The sequence below is a fragment of the Eulemur rufifrons genome, chromosome 13 (genome assembly GCF_041146395.1).
Source record: "Eulemur rufifrons isolate Redbay chromosome 13, OSU_ERuf_1, whole genome shotgun sequence".
Classification (NCBI taxonomy): Eukaryota; Metazoa; Chordata; class Mammalia; order Primates; family Lemuridae; genus Eulemur; species Eulemur rufifrons.
The window spans coordinates 1,180,924-1,193,479 of record NC_090995.1 but is presented as its reverse complement, the minus strand read 5'-3'; the positions used below and the strand labels follow the sequence as shown (position 1 = coordinate 1,193,479).

Genomic DNA, 12,556 nt, shown 5'->3' with positions numbered 1-12,556 from the left:
TCAGTATACACACGTTATTAGCATGTGGTGCGGAACAGGGAGTAAGGCGTGTGCAAAGGTCAGGCGTGAATCTGGGGTTGAGAAATGGCCCTGCCCTTTGACCCCCACCTAGTGCAGTGACAGCTCCCAGGCCGTGGGTGACAGGCGCTCACTGCTGACCAGCTAATCTCCTGCCCTTGTCCCCGTCCCAGACGCCCCTGCACCTGGCAGTGATCACCAAGCAGGAACAAGTGGTGGAGGATTTGCTGAGGGCCGGGGCCGACCTGAGCCTTCTGGACCGCCTGGGTAACTCGGTCTTGCACCTGGCCGCCAAGGAGGGCCATGATAAAATCCTCAGCATCTTACTCAAGCACAAAAAGGCAGCACTACTCATCGACCACCCCAACGGGGAAGGTAAGCGGCATCCCATGTCGTCGGTATAACCTTCTCTATCCGCTTTCTAAATGACGAGCAGGCATTTGATAATGTGTGTCATTTGATTTAGCCCCCAAAGTGCTTTCGTTCGTCTGCTGGAGTTCGTCGTCTCTTGTGGATATTTCTGTTGCTCACATAGCTAGTTCCTTTAAGGATGATCTGGAATAGTTAGGAGGAGGAGGAGGGAAAAGCAGAGGCCTGAGCCAACACGGGTGTTGCAGTGTGTAAAGCATCGTTTATTTGAAGAATGCTTATTTACCCTCCGTGTCTGCTGAGAACACAGTAGGAGACTGTGGGTTTTAAAGGCAGAAAAACAGACTCAGAGTGGCTTGAAAGCTTGTCTTGCGTAGAGACCCAGCACCAGAAGTGCTGAATCCTGGCAGCTTCCCGCCCTGTGATCCGTGTTTTTTGCCATTTCCTGCAGCTTCCCCCGGGGCCGTGTGTGCGCAGCCCGCCCCCGTGACTGTCCCTGTGCTTGGCCGTAGGTCTGAGCGCCATCCACCTGGCCATGGTGAGCAACAGCCTGCCGTGCCTGCTGCTGCTGCTGGCCGCCGGCGCGGACGTCAACGCGCAGGAGCAGAAGTCGGGGCGCACCGCGCTGCACCTGGCCGCGGAGCACGACAACATCTCCCTGGCCGGCTGCCTGCTTCTGGAGGTGAAGCGCGCGCACGCGCACTCGCCTCTGCGTCAGGTTCCCAGGAGGGTTGAGGGAGTCCTCCCACAGAGCGAAGTCAGCAACAGCTGTTCTCCCTGCAGTCCGCTCTGTGTGTGCAACACCATGCAAGGCCGCAGACAGCACCGCTAGGCCTTCCGCCCACCCCTTGCCCAGCATCTCCAGTTGGGGGTTCCTCCAGGGACAGAGCCAGCCCAGAGTGGCGACGCAGCTAGTCATGTGACCGAGGGGCCAGGCAGACAGCAGGAGGTGGGAGCAGACGGGCAAGGGAACCTCCCACTGACCCCTTTCCTCTGTGGCGGAGTTTAGGGTGATGCCCACGTGGACTGCACCACCTACGATGGGACCACGCCCCTGCACATAGCGGCTGGGAGGGGGTCCACCAGGCTGGCGGCTCTTCTCAAAGCAGCAGGTAAGGTGGCCTCGTGTGGCCGGTGAGCAAACGTCATCAGGAATGCAAACCCAGCGTCAGCAGAGCAGCCCTGTCGCCTTGGGCTGGAGAGCATGGATGAGTAAGAATCACAGGGCAAATCACGTTTAAGTGCTGCAAAGGCGCTGTTGGAACCGGTAATCCTGGGCTTCACTCCGATAGTCCTGTCGGTTTTCACTCTCTGATTCATCTGTTTGTTTTGGGTTTTATGGGGTTTTTTTATTTTTTATTTATTTATTTATTTATTTTTTTGAGACAGAGTCTCACTCTGTTGCCGAGGCTAGAGTGCCATGGTGTCAGCCTAGCTCACAGCAACCTCAAACTCCTGGGCTCAAGCGATCCTCCTGGCTCAGCCTCCCGAGTAGCTGGGACTACAGGCATGCGCCACCATGCCCGGCTAACTTTTTCTATATATTTTTAGTTGTCCAGATAATTTCTTTCTATTTTTAGTAGAGACGGGGTCTCGCTCTTGCTCAGGATGGTCTTGAACTCCTGAGCTCGAGCGATCCACCCTCCTCGGCCTCCCAGAGTGCTAGGGTTACAGGCATGAGCCACCGCACCCGGCCTGTTTTGGGTTTTGACTGTTTAGCTTGACTCCCATGACAAGGGGTCTTCTCAGAGTTTAATTCCTTATAGAATTCTGAGTGGTACCATTCTCAGATCACATCAGAAGTCCCCAGAAGAAAGAGATTATTTATTTTTCTTTTTTAAGAGACAGGGTGTGGCTCTGTTGCCCGGGCTGGAGTGCAGTGGCCTAATCATAGCTCACTGCAGCCTCCAACTCCTGGACTCAGGTGACCCTCCTGCCTCAGCCCCCCAAGTAGCTGGGACTACTTGGTTAATTTTTGTTGTTGTCGTTACTTTTTGAAGAGACAGGGTCTTGCTGTGTTGCCCAGGCTGGCCTTAAACTCCGGGTCTCAAGCAATCGTTCCTGCCTTGGCCTAAGAAAAAGATTATTGGTATATGAAATAATTTAAAGACTTCCTTTTGAAAAAAGGTCTCTTAGCAGTTGAAGTAGTGGGAAAAGGCAAATGGACCATGTATTCAGTCCTGTCACCTGCAAGGCACTGACGATTGTGGGCATTTTTGACCTCGCTATATACCAGGCACTGTGCTGGGCATTACTTTACATGCACTGTCTCATTTAATTTCTTCCGATCCCCAATGGCGCTTTGGGACAAGTACCATTATTATTATTATTATTGCCATCTTACAGTCAAGGAAACCGACTAGGGAGACCACCTGGTCCCCCTTCAGGGTCCCCGTAAGCGGCAGAGCTATGAATCACAGCTTGGCAGTCTAAACTTCCAGACCTTGTTCTCTCTACTATGTTTCTCTCCCCTGCTTTGCTCATGGGCTTGCAGGTGTTAATCCATTTAATTCTCTAGTCCTGCGAAGCAGAGAAAATCACGCCTCATCTCCGAATTTCCAGTACCTTACATGCTTAGGACCTCAAAAATTGCTTCACGAAATTGGTATCTCAAGCCTGCCCTGACATATCTTATTTACTTTAGAGGTTATTAAAAAAATTTAGAAGGTAAATGCTTTATAAATTCAAGATAACAGAGCAGGTTAAAGTATCATCTTGAAAGTACAGGAGCTTTTTCTTCGAGGGCACCGTACTTTTCTGACATGCAAAATCCTATCCCAAACAAGCAGCAGCCTTTTCTTTTCTCCTTTGTCAAACTAAACTTTTTCTTGAACAAGAGACTCTGTTGGCAGAGTGTATGGATAGTTTCGGAAGTCACTGCTTATAATTAAGCAATGCCTTCAGACAAGAAGCTATGACCCTTTCAAAAATGCTTTCTCTTGAATTCTCAGAATTCCGTGAAAGGAGTAGCAAGTAACAGCTTCTCTGATACATGAAGGAATAAACTCAGATGAAAAACCTGTCCTGGGCTCACAGTCACGAAAAAGGTCACCTATAGCGAGGCCCCTCCAGTCTTTGCTCCTGTGGATTATTCGTCTTAATTTCTCCATCGTTTTCACGGTCGGGTTACAATCACTGCCTCATGGATCAGGCTGGGACTGGGAGAGTGAAAATCAAGAACTAGCATGAGGATTCTTCCTCGGCCGTCGTTGGCATTCTGTGATGATCGAAGCTGGCCCAAATCTAATGTTCCTCCAGCAAGACAAAGACAGGTCCCTCCTCCCAGAAAGGTGTGCTGGGCTGACTACTGCTCAGCGGACACCAGCCTAGACACCGTCATACGGAATCTCTAAGCCCTTGGGAAGTAACTCTAGCTCTAATCTTTGAGTTACTTTTGGTGGCTTTTTTCCCCTGGAAGCTAAAGAACAAACTAGATTTCCCAAGATTCGTTAGCCCCAAATTTTTCAATAACTACACATGCTAATAGAAGCACTTTGTTTGTTTGTTTGTTTTGGGGGCGTGGTTAATGATTTTTATTTAAGGATCAGGGCCCTGGCATTGCTGCAGCCAGGAATAAAACTGACCATTCTGTCGTTAGACATCAAGCATCTTTTGCTCTTGTGAGCACGTGAGAAAAGAGCTGAGAGATACGCACCGGCAGGCGTAAACGTAACCATGTAGGACCTTAATCCGGAGGGTGCGCCCTAGTGTCTGTAAGCTGCTGTCCGTTCGTCCTCAGGTTAAAGATGCGTCATTCAGTTGAGATTATCCTAATAGGAGCTAAATGTGAAAGTCAGTATTTGGAGTCTGTTGTTTTCAGTAGTATCGCTGGCTCTATAGGATATCATAAGACACCTTTGTAGTCAAAGTAAATTAAAACTTAAAAAGAATTTCCCTGGATATTTCAGTAGAAACATGTTTTATGCGTTAAAAATTATCCAGGTGATTTGCCTGTAGCAGCCCCTGGAAACCTAGATCAGGCAGCTGGAAGCCGACAAGATCCGGGTTTCCCTAATGCTGTGTAACCTGACCTCACAGGCGCGGACCCCCTGGTGGAGAACTTCGAGCCCCTCTACGACCTGGATGACTCCTGGGAAAGCGCCGGAGAGGACGAAGGCGTCGTGCCCGGAACCACCCCTCTGGACATGGCCGCCAGCTGGCAGGTGCGTGCTTCTCCATCTGTCCAGGCTGCTCCTGAGGGGGCCACGGGTTCAGGGACGTGTGGACAGGTGGTCTTCCTGGTGCTTCGTTCCCCACAGAACACGCCTTTTATTTTTAAGAACTTCTGTTGTCAAGAGCCATATCTATCTTGAAAACCCCTATCTATGAAAGATCTAGGTCAGCTGAGTTCTGGGTGCAAAAGTGTACGCCTAATCAGATCCCAGTTGAGATGGGAGACAGGGTCAGAAAAACACAAAATGCACACAGAACTTACCCATTCCGAGCTCACACCAGAATTGTGCCATCGTGATTTCTGAAGCTAGGGTAAGTGTTATTGTTTGCTTGGAACTTAGGAAAGTCATTTCTTTTTTTTTTTTTTTTTTTTTTTGAGACAAAGTCTCGCTCTGTTGCCCAGGCTAGAGTGCCGTGGCGTCAGCCTAGCTCACAGCAACCTCAGACTCCTGGGCTCAGGCGATCCTCCTGCCTCAGCCTCCCGAGTAGCTGGGACTACAAGCATGCGCCACCATGCCCGGCTAATTTTTTTCTATATATATTTTTAGTTGTCCAGATAATTTCTTTCTATTTTTAGTAGAGACGGGGTCTCGCTCTTGCTCAGGCTGGTCTTGAACTCCTGACCTCGAGCGATCCTTCCGCCTCGGCCTCCCAGAGTGCTAGGATTACAGGCGTGAGCCACCGCGCCAGGCCAGGAAAGTGATTTCTGAATGTAAAAATAAACCAGGAATGCTTCTGAGAGTTTCAACAAATGCAAGCAGTGTCAGTAGATTGAAAGCCTGCCCCAGACTCCCCTGACCTGAGATCTATAGTGAAAGCAGCTACCAGGGAAGAACAGAGCGAGGACACGGGCGGCACACAGGGTCTCCGTGTCCAGAGTGACAAAGTGGACATTTGCAGAGGCGAGAGCTGCTCCGCTTCTAGAAACTTCTCCTCTGCCTCCTCGCAGCCCCTTGCGTTGAGCTGGGTGACCCTGGCCGAGACCCGTGGTCCTGGTCACATGAGCTCCCCATTGCCCCAGACGGCTGCCACAGAGCAGAGAGAGACAGCGCCCTGCAGCGGCCCCGCGCTGTCCTCGGCCAGGTCGGCCGCAGCAGAGGGACACCAGAGAACCCGCGAAAGGCCTCCGTAGCCCCGGAGGTGTTTTTCTTTTAACTTGAGCCATTTCTGGACTCTCAGCTCAAGTGTACATGGTGCCAGAAGGTTCACACCAAGCCTCGTGAGCATGCATACACCTCCGTTTGCGCAGGCTTACAAAATCCATTCTCACAGCCTTTTACCAGGCAGGAGGGGACAGCCAGGGGACACAGCTTCCCAGCGCCGAGTGAGCTCTGCCCCAGCCTTGGGTCGCTGACCGAGAGGTGGCTGACTTGGTGGCCTGGACTGCCTCGTCCCGCAGGAAGGCTGTGACTCAGTGTCTGCGTGGTCGGGCTGGGTGTCCCCACCCGCCCCAGGCGGTGTCTGCCGGGCGCAAGGCCCCAGCACCAGAGCCCCCGGCTGCTCGTGCCTCGAAGGGCGCCGTCCACCCGGGGGACAGTCCTGACGCCCCTTGCCATTGCCCCGTCCTCGGGGTACTGGGCCTTCCTGAGGAGGACGTGCTGAGGCCTTTACTCTAAAGAGAGAGACTCCCTCGTGGTCCCTTCCGTGTATAACGTGTTCCCGTGTTTTCTTCCCAACAGGTATTTGACATATTAAATGGGAAACCGTATGAGCCAGAGTTTACATCTGATGATTTACTGGCACCAGGTGGGTCGTGGTGGAACCAGGCTCTCCTAACCGCTGGTAGCCTCACCCTGTCACCTAGAGGAGGAGAGGGACAGCAGGGGTCCCCCGGGCCCACTGTGAAAGGCACAGTTCTTGTGTCGGAATCGAAAGACGCAGGAGGTGTGAGAAGGAGACTGTCTGGTCTAATCTGCCGTGGATCCGCCCTGTGGCTCGGCTGAGTGTCGCCGGCTCGCAGGCTGGGTCGCCGGCTGCTTCCGCGGGACTCGGAGGGCAGGCGGGGTGGCCGTGGCCGGGTCCCCCGAGTGTCTCCGGGGGGTTACGACAGTCGTGTTCCCTCTTCGTTGCCTTCAGGAGACATGAAGCAGCTGACGGAAGAGGCCAAGTTGCAGCTCTACAAGTTGCTAGAAATTCCGGATCCGGACAAGAACTGGGCTACTCTGGCCCAGAAACTAGGGCTGGGCATACTGAACAACGCCTTCCGGCTCAGCCCTGCCCCGTCTAAAACGCTCATGGACAACTACGAGGTAACACGCCAGCTCACACACGGACACCTTCCACTGGCCTTGCCCTGTCCACACCGCTGGCCAGGACACGGTCCACACCGCTGGCGGGGACACAGTCCACACCGCTGGCAGGGACACGATCTCATCTCTGTCCATTACTCTGAGGGAAAAATCCAGTCATTGCCCGAGGCCTGGGAGGGTGACCCGGGCCAAGATGGAAGCCCATTTTCCTGAGAATACTGTTTTCAGATACCTTGAGGTTTTCTGTTTTCAAATACCTGGAGACTCTTGCTGTAAAAATGCTACTTCGAGGGTCAGGATTTTCCCCGAACTTTAATCCCCCTGAGCAAAGGACAGACTGCGATCAACACGCGTGTCTTCCAGGGCCGAGAACATGCCTTGGTCATGTGCCAGAGCATGAATTCGTGCCCTGTGGGATGACTCCTCGTGGAGCCGTTGCCTGCTGACGCTCACGTGGGGGGAGGTTCTGTGCTGCTGAAAATGTCACTGTTAGCTGTCATTTCTCTGTGGGTTTCAGAGCTTCATCTCACACAAGGAGACCGTGTAGACGTCACTCCAGGCAGTGGCCCACTGCCTCAGCACCTCTCTCCCTCCCTCTCCCTCTCCTCCTCTGTCTCTGCTTCTCTCTCTCTCCCTCTCTCTCTCCCTCCCTCCCCCCTCTCTCCCTCTCCTCCTCTCTCTCTGCTTCTCTCTCTCCCTCTCTCTCCCTCCCTCTCTCTCCCTCTCTCTCCCTCCCTCTCTCTCCCTCTCTCTCTCTCCCCCTGTCTCCCCCTCTCTCTCTCCCCCTCTCTCTCTCCCCCCCTCTCTCTCTCTGCCTATTTACCCTGCTTCTCTGTGATTTCCTGACTGGTCTTTGAGGTGAAGCAGGAAACCTAATTCAAAGACTGTGCATGTTCCTTGTCACCTTCTCTGCCCTTCCCGGGACCAGCCGCACTCTCTGACTCTCTGAGCAGAGGGGCCGCGTGGGAGGGGAGGGGTGGGGGGCCCTGGGCCCGCAGAGAGACCCGAACACAAGGACCCGTCCCCCTTCCCTTCTTGCCCACAGGTGTCGGGGGGGACGGTCAAGGAGCTGCTGGAGGCGCTGAGGCAGATGGGCTACACGGAAGCCATCGATGTGATCCAGGCGGGCTCCGGCCCGGGGACGACCACCGCTCGGGCCCCCTCGCCGCCGCTCTCGCCTCCCTCCACGAGGCCGCAAATAGGTAAAGAAAAGGGGCAGAAAACGCAGCGGAGATGTTCTCCCGCTGTCCCCCGCTGGGTCTTCAGCTCCCCGGGGACGTGGCGTGGCAGTGCCCTTTCCGCCGTCATCTTCTCCGTGTGTCTTCCCGTGTGTCTGTCCCTCCGACGCTCTCCTGTCCCTCTGACACTCTCCTGTCCCTCCGACGCTGCCATTCGGGTGAGGGGGCTGTTCCCACGGAAAAGCACACTGACACTAACGTGAGTTACTTAAGGAATACTGAATCATACAGGAAATGCCAGAAAACAGCACAGTGTGGATGGCTAAGGTCGATGTTCCTTCTCTCATTTCTTAAATTCAGAGAGAGACAGGGACAGAGATGCCCAGCCCAGGTTTGTAGAGCCGGAACGAGCACCCGGCCACAGACTGACGCTGTGACCGTCCCACCCTGCCACCCCCAGCTCCTGCCCCGCCTCCCGCCCGCGACCCCTTCCTTCAGCCTCCTCCCCTGCCCTCTTGGCACTGACCTTGTCTCCCCACCCATGCTACCAGGTGTCATCCCACCCAGGAAAACACACGACCATGCGAGATGGACTCTAGACACGGCCCAGTAATCCCGTATTTCCTATGGTTTTATCCTCCCCCTCTCAAAGGCACCGGGACTGGCTTCATGGAAGACAGGCTTCCCACAGACAGGGCGCGGGCAGGGGCGGGCGGAGCCCAGGCAGCGGGGACGGACGGGGAGCGGCTCTAAACACAGACGAAGCCCCCCCTGCCAGCCGCCGCCCACCGCCCGCCGGGCCACCAGCTTCCCAAGTTCCATGGAAGACAGTTGTTCCGCAGACCAGGGATGGGGACAGGCAGGGGTGGGGCTCACGTGGCGACGCACAGCCCGGTTCCTGACAGGCCACGGACCAGTGACAGGCCGCAGCCCGGGGCTTGGGGACAGCTCAGAGGACCATTTCACACTTTCTCTTGCTAAGCCCCCAGCACGGCTTCCCTCTCTCAACTCATGCCCTGCCCCTGCTCACACGCCATTGGAGACACGGCAGCAGCTAGAACTGGCTCACCCTGTGCCCTGCAGTGTCACGCGCAGCTGGGCTGCCAGGGCTCAGGGGGGCTCAGCGTCTGTGCCTGGGGGGCGGGGGGTGGGGACAGCCTCGCCCGGGCCACGCCCACTTGCCTCCCCGAGTCCCCGAGTTCTCACTCCCCCATTCCCGCCTCTCCCTCCTGCGCGAGGCAGGTCACTGTCCCGCTGTGTCACCCAGCAAGCCAGTGTGCTGCCATTTCTTCATCTTCAACAGCAAAACAAACAGACGAAAGTCTTGGTCCCACACCCGCTTCAGCTGCCACCGGTGTCTCTGTCCCCGCCTGGCGGCCTTTCCCCCTCTGCTCCTCGGGCCTCGCCGTGGCCTCCTGCGGCCGGGCTCCCTCCCCGCCGGGCTGCTCTGGTCGGTTGGTGACAGCTTCCTGTTGCCAATCTGGTCGCCATCCTCGCCTGCCGGGATGCCTCCCACGCCAGCCAGCTCCTCCTGGCCTGTCCTCGGCGCACACACCTGGTGGCCGCCCCGCGCTGGCCTGTCGTGGCCGCGGCCTTCCAGCCGGGCCCACGCGCCTCCTCTGTCCTCGCGCAGAGCTCCGGGCGCCCACCCGGACCCCACACCGGCCACACCTGCCGGAATCACAGCCCTCCTCCAGGAGGCTAAGACCCAGCGTAGGAATTTCCCCCAGGGCCTTTGGTGCTCATCACCTCACGTCCCGTCCGTCAAGCGTCCCCTCTCGCGACTGCCACCAAGTCCAGTCCACCTCCACTCCCCACCGAGACCCCGCGGTGCCTGCTCACCAGTGTCCTCGGTCCTTTCCGCCTGCCTCCCTCCCGTCTCTCTCTGCCCGACACACGTACACTCCTTCCTAAACTCAGCGAGAGTCTGTGACGCCTGCTGTATACTCTCCACTTGTTTCGCTCATTCAGCAAACCCTCATCGAGCCCGCACTGTGTGCCTGGCCACGTCCCTGCTTCACCCATTCTCTCTTCTTTCTCTTTTTGAGACAGAGTCTTGCTTTGTCGCCCGGGCTAGAGTGCCGTGGCGTCAGCCTAGCTCACAGCAACCTCAGACTCCTGGGCTCCAGCGATCCTCCTGCCTCAGCCTCCCGAGTAGCTGGGACCACAGGCATGCGCCACCATGCCCGGCTAATTTTTTCTATATCTATTTTTAGCTGTCCATATAATTTCTTTCTATTTTCAGTAGAGACGGGGTCTCGCTCTTGCTCAGGCTGGTCTCGAACTCCGGACCTCAAGGGATCCTCCCCCCTCGGCCTCCCAGAGTGCCAGGATTACAGGCGTGAGCCAGCGCTGGCCCTGTTCTCTTTCCAACATCGCTGTGATTCACCGTGTCTCCCCACTGTCCCTCTGCTCCCCCAGCACGACAGTCTGAGGCAGCCTCAGGGCCTTTGAACCTTCTCCTCCCCTTTCCTAGAAAGCTCTTCACGGGCTGGCTCTTCCTGCCATTCAGCTTTAGCACCAGTGTCACCCTGCCAGGGGCCTTCCTAAGAGAGTAAGGGCAGGTGTCATTGTGCACACTTTAGAAAGGAATAGTGTATCCACCAGCAAAACAACTGGTGCTCCTTCTGCACAAACATCCAAAGGAGACATTTACTTAAAAAGTAAATACCTAAGCATTAAGCCCTTCATTTGTAGTTATTTTTAAAATACATCACTGTTCCTAGCACAGTACAGATAGCATTGTGATTGATGTTTAAGGAGTATTCAACCTACTTTTCCAGGATAGACTCATTTCCATCAAAATCACCTTACATTTTTGTTACCAAACATGTTTTCGAGGCAATGTATGCTGTTTAATAGCCCGGGAGGCCCAGAGAGAGATCTCAGCTTTAGTTCCTCCTCCTGCTACCAATTTATCTTGCCCAGGCCCAGCAATTTCTGCAGCTATAAAATAAGTAACAGAGTGGTTGGAAAAAGACAGCTGATTTCTAGGGGGAAAATAGGTACACTATGAGTCCAGAGAACGCAGAAAGGATTCTCATAAACACAAGATGGCAAGAGAAAAATGTGAAAGCATTTGGCCAGATCCGATGTCCTCAGTCTGCATGTTAGACCTCCTGCCCCTGTCCCCACCGTGAGCAGTGGTGACGGGGCAGCGTGGGTGGGCAGGAGTCGTCCACAGAGCGGTTCTAAGACCCCTTAGAGCCAAGCTCGGAGCCCAGCTGGAGCGGAAGGTGTGAGAGAGCCAAGCCTCTGCCCAGTCCCGGGAGCGCCCAGTGAATCTCTGCTTTGTCCCCGCAGACGAGCTCCGAGAGGACAGCATCTGTGACAGCGGCGTGGAGACGTCCTTCCGCAAGCTCAGCTTCATGGAGTCGCTGACCAGCAGCAGCCCCTTGCTAACTCTTAACAAAGTGCCCCCCGATTACGGGCAGGAGGGACCTCTCGAAGGCAAGATCTGGCCCGCGGGCGGCCCCCACACCGCGTAAACCAAAGCCCTGAAATTCCACTGCGCTGCCGGAAGGAGGGAAGGGAAAGTGCGTCCAGAGGTGCTCAGAGGAAAGCCGGCCTGCCTGGATCGTTCTCGATGTAGTGCAAGGCCTGGACTCTTGGCTGCCTTCCTTGGCCCACGGCTGAGCTTAGTTTGGCTCACTCGCAGCTAGCACCTGGCAGTCGCGGCCGCCGGCCGCTGTCTGGGGATGGGTGGCTGATTGAGCTTCGCTGGCTGCTCCTGGATCTCGGTTGCTTCTGTTGTCGTTGCTGCTGCCCTTGCTGCCTCCTGCTGCCATTAAACGGTGTCACTGTCCCCACTCTGTGTTCTCTCTAGCCATCCACAGCATTCAGCTTAAGGATAAGAAACGGGATATTTTAAAATGAGAGTCACTTGGTGTGCAATAAAAAAGGCTTATCGCTTTTCCTAAGGTGATTTAAGAAAAGAGAACATGTATTTGTCGATATTTAAACATGGTTACAATCAGTGCTGAAAATGGTATTTTCCCCTTTTTCTGCATTTTGCTATTGTAAATATGTTTTTTTAGATCAAGACTTTAAAGGAAAAATGTTGGATTTATAAATGCTATTTTTATTTTACTTTTATAATAAAAGGAAAAGCAAACTGATGACCTCACTTGTTTGATCTCTGCAAGTACTTTTGCTACGATGATGCCTTCTAGCCATGGGATCATTCCATAGCCTGGTGATCACGTTCACAGTTTCATTAGAGTCAATTTTCTGATCTAGAAATGAACAAAAAAATTAGCCAAAGAAAAGTGTTTTCAGCTAAGATGAAAGCTCTGGGTGGGTGAAGTCTTTGCCCGGCCCGGCCCATTCCCACAGCGTCCCCTCCCGTCCCCTGCCCCGTGCCGCAGTGCACCTCGCCGGCGTCTGCGCCGTGTCCCCGTGACGCACGGAGCAACGACATTGCCACGTACCGGGGGGCCGGGGACGAGGAGCCGTCCTGCTTGACGCTCCGCCGAGCTGCTCGTCACGCAAAGAGTTGAAGAAAAGGAAGAGGGGAAAGCAAACGTTTGGTAACGGGGTGCTGCGGGGATCAGCGTGGACTGCAGCCGA

The 12,556-nt window shown here is 54.7% G+C and overlaps 1 protein-coding gene across 3 annotated transcripts in view; it reads left to right on the top strand.

Annotated features, from left to right (window-relative positions):
- NFKB1 (nuclear factor kappa B subunit 1) overlaps positions 1-11,792 on the top strand; it is a 116,937-nt gene extending 105,145 nt beyond the window's left edge. For all 3 annotated transcript variants that reach the window (XM_069485603.1, XM_069485601.1, XM_069485602.1), the window contains exons 17-24: positions 192-393; positions 900-1,069; positions 1,397-1,499; positions 4,426-4,550; positions 6,240-6,306; positions 6,637-6,809; positions 7,855-8,011; positions 11,291-11,792. In XM_069485603.1, the coding sequence (XP_069341704.1) occupies positions 192-393; positions 900-1,069; positions 1,397-1,499; positions 4,426-4,550; positions 6,240-6,306; positions 6,637-6,809; positions 7,855-8,011; positions 11,291-11,475 (1,182 nt within the window). In that variant the 3' untranslated portion in view covers positions 11,476-11,792. The remainder of the gene's footprint in view (positions 1-191; positions 394-899; positions 1,070-1,396; positions 1,500-4,425; positions 4,551-6,239; positions 6,307-6,636; positions 6,810-7,854; positions 8,012-11,290) is intronic.
- Positions 11,793-12,556: the final 764 nt, after the last annotated feature.